This window comes from Chelonia mydas, chromosome 13, assembly GCF_015237465.2.
Source record: "Chelonia mydas isolate rCheMyd1 chromosome 13, rCheMyd1.pri.v2, whole genome shotgun sequence".
Classification (NCBI taxonomy): Eukaryota; Metazoa; Chordata; order Testudines; family Cheloniidae; genus Chelonia; species Chelonia mydas.
Window position 1 is genome coordinate 32,587,192 of NC_051253.2, and position 2,841 is coordinate 32,590,032.

General features: G+C 42.6%; 1 protein-coding gene across 1 annotated transcript; it reads left to right on the top strand.

Moving 5' to 3' along the window:
- Positions 1-1,521: 1,521 nt before the first annotated feature.
- On the top strand, positions 1,522-2,484 carry LOC119567857 (olfactory receptor 11A1-like). The gene has a single exon (XM_037915323.1). It carries the CDS (start codon positions 1,525-1,527, stop codon positions 2,482-2,484), a length of 960 nt encoding a protein of 319 aa, XP_037771251.1. The 5' UTR covers positions 1,522-1,524.
- The last annotated feature ends 357 nt before the right edge of the window (positions 2,485-2,841 follow it).

A 2,841-nucleotide genomic window follows, 5' to 3' on the forward strand; every position in this document is an offset into this window, starting at 1 on the left:
AAGAACATAAATTGTTGGGCAAAAGTCAACATGGTTTCTGTAAAGGGAAATCATGTCTTACTAATCTATTAGAGTTCGTTGAAGGGGTCAACAAATATGTGGACAAGGGGGATCCAGTGGACATGATGTACTTAGATTTCCAGAAAGTCTTTGAAAAGGTACCTCACCAAAGACTCTTATGTAAATTAAGTTGTCATGGGATAAAAGGGAAGATCCTTTCATGGATTGAGAACTGGTTAAAAGACAGGGAACAAAGGGTAGGAATAAATGGTAAATTTTCAGAGTGGAGAGGGGTAACTAGTGGTATTCCCAAAGGGTCAGTCCTAGGACCAATCCTATTCAACTTATTCATAAATGATCTGGAGAAAGGGGTAAACAGTGAAGTGGCAAAGTTTGCAGATGATACGAAACTGCTCAGGATAGTTAAGACCAAAGCAGACTGTGAAGAACTTCAAAAAGATCTCACAAAACTAAGTGATTGCGCAACAAAATGGCACACGAAATTTAATGTGGATAAATGTAAAGTAATGCACACTGGAAAAAATAACCCCAACTATACATACAATATGATGGGGGCTAATTTAGCTACAACTAATCAGGAGAAAGATCTTGGAGTCATCATGGATAGTTCTCTGAAGACGTCCACACAGCGTACAGCAGCAGTCAAAAAAGCAAACAGGATGTTAGGAATCATTAAAAAGGGATAGAGAATAAGATGGAGAATATCTTATTGCCCTTATATAAATCCATGGTATGCCCACATCTTGAATACTGCATACAGATGTGGTCTCCTCATCTCAAAAAAGATATACTGGCATTAGAAAAGGTTCAGAGAAGGGCAACTAAAATGATTAGGGGTTTGGAACGGGTCCCATATGAGGAGAGATTAAAGAGGCCAGGACTTTTCAGTTTGGAAAAGAGGAGACTAAGGGGGGATATGATAGAGGTATATAAAATCGTGAGTGGTGTGGAGAAAGTGAATTAGGAAAAGTTATTTACTTGTTCCCATAATATAAGAACTAGGGGCCACCAAATGAAATTAATGGGCAGCAGGTTTAAAACACATAACAGGAAGTTCTTCTTCACCTTGCACACAGTCAACCTGTGGAACTCCTTGCCGGAGGAGGTTGTGAAGGCTAGGACTATAAGAGGGTTTAAAAGAGAACTAGATAAATTCATGGAGTTTAAGTCCATTAATGGCTATTAGCCAGGATGGGTAAGGAATGGTGTCCCTAGCCTCTGTTTGTCAGAGGGTGGAGCTGGATGGCAGGAGAGAGATCACTTGATCACTACCTGTTAGGTTCACTCCCTCTGGGGCTCCTGGCATTGGCCACTGTCAGCAGACAGGATACTGGGCTGTATGGACCTTTGGTCTGAGCCAGTATGGCCATTCTTATGTTCTTATGTTCTTTCTGATTATCCTCTTTGAACTTTCATGTAATTGAATGGAGGAAACTTTCTATTGTTTAATAGCAGAGGAAATTATTCCACTCTTTGGTGCTGTTCTTCCTACTAGTACAGCTGATGGAGAAAGCAGAAGGGGGAAATCAAACGCCCATCACAGAATTCATCCTGCTGGGATTTGGGAATCAACCTGGGCTGCAGATTCTTTTCTTCCTGCTGTTTCTAGTGATCTACGTTGTGACCATGGCTGGGAGACTCCTCATCGTTGCGCTAGTTGTGACTGATCAGCACCTTCACACCCCCATGTACTTCTTCCTGGGGAACTTGTCCTGCTTGGAGACCTGCTACACCTCGACCATCCTGCCCAGGATGCTGGCCAGTCTCCTGACTGGGGACAGAACCATATCTGTGGAGAGCTGCATCACACAATTGGCTGTATTTGGTTTTCTAGTAACTGCAGAGAGTTATCTCTTGGTGGTGATGTCTTATGATCGGTATTTAGCTATATGCAAACCGCTGCACTATGGAACCCTTATGAACGGCCAGCTATGCCTCCCGCTAGCAGCTGGGTCTTGGATAAGTGGATTTCTAGCTTGTACAATATTAGTATGTCTCATATCAGAGTTAATTTTCTGTGGCCCCAATGAAATGGACCACTTCTTTTGTGATCTCACCCCAATGGTAAAACTCTCCTGCAGTGACACCAGCCAGATCACACCGGTGATTTATATATTTTCCTTCCTAAATGTAGTTATCCCATTTCTGCTAACCTTGATGTCCTGCGTTTGTGTCATCAGCACCACCCTGAGAATCCCTTCCACCACTGGGAGGCAAAAGGCCTTTTCCACCTGCTCCCCTCACCTCATTGTGGTTACAATTTTCTATGGGGCCATAATCATTGCCTACATGCTACCGAAATCCAGTACCCTGAGAGCCCTGAACAAAGTGTTCTCTGTCTGCTACACAGTCCTGATGCCCCTGGCCAATCCACTCATCTACAGCCTGAGAAACACAGAGGTCAAGGAGGCCCTGAGAAATGCTATCAGGAGAGCTGTGACCCTTACAAAGAATCCAGCTTAGTTGACTGAAATGAGGATCCGTCAATCAGGTTTCTATTGTCAAAGCAGCAGGGTCCAAGTGGCCCCTGGTATCGAAGGGCTGTATGACAGCCGTGCGTGTGCATAAATATAGTTGAAAATTATTGAGACAGTTTGTTTTGGGGGGTTATTTTTGGCAGAAACTTTTGACTTTCCATCAAAGAACCAAAAACCATGAAAATGGAAAAAGTTTTGTTTTTTGGTAGGTGAAATCCGAAAACTTTCTTCTGGAAGTTGAAAAAAATGGTTCTGTTGTTTGTTTGTTTTTGATTTTCTGTCAGTATCTCTGAAGGAAGTCAGTATCTCTGAAGGAAGCAGACATTTTTGATGAAAAAGTTTG

What these genes read in the sequence shown, in the direction of transcription:
- LOC119567857 (XM_037915323.1), top strand. Translation starts at nt 1,525, where the DNA reads ATGGAGAAAGCAGAAGGGGGAAATCAAACGCCCATCACAGAATTCATC.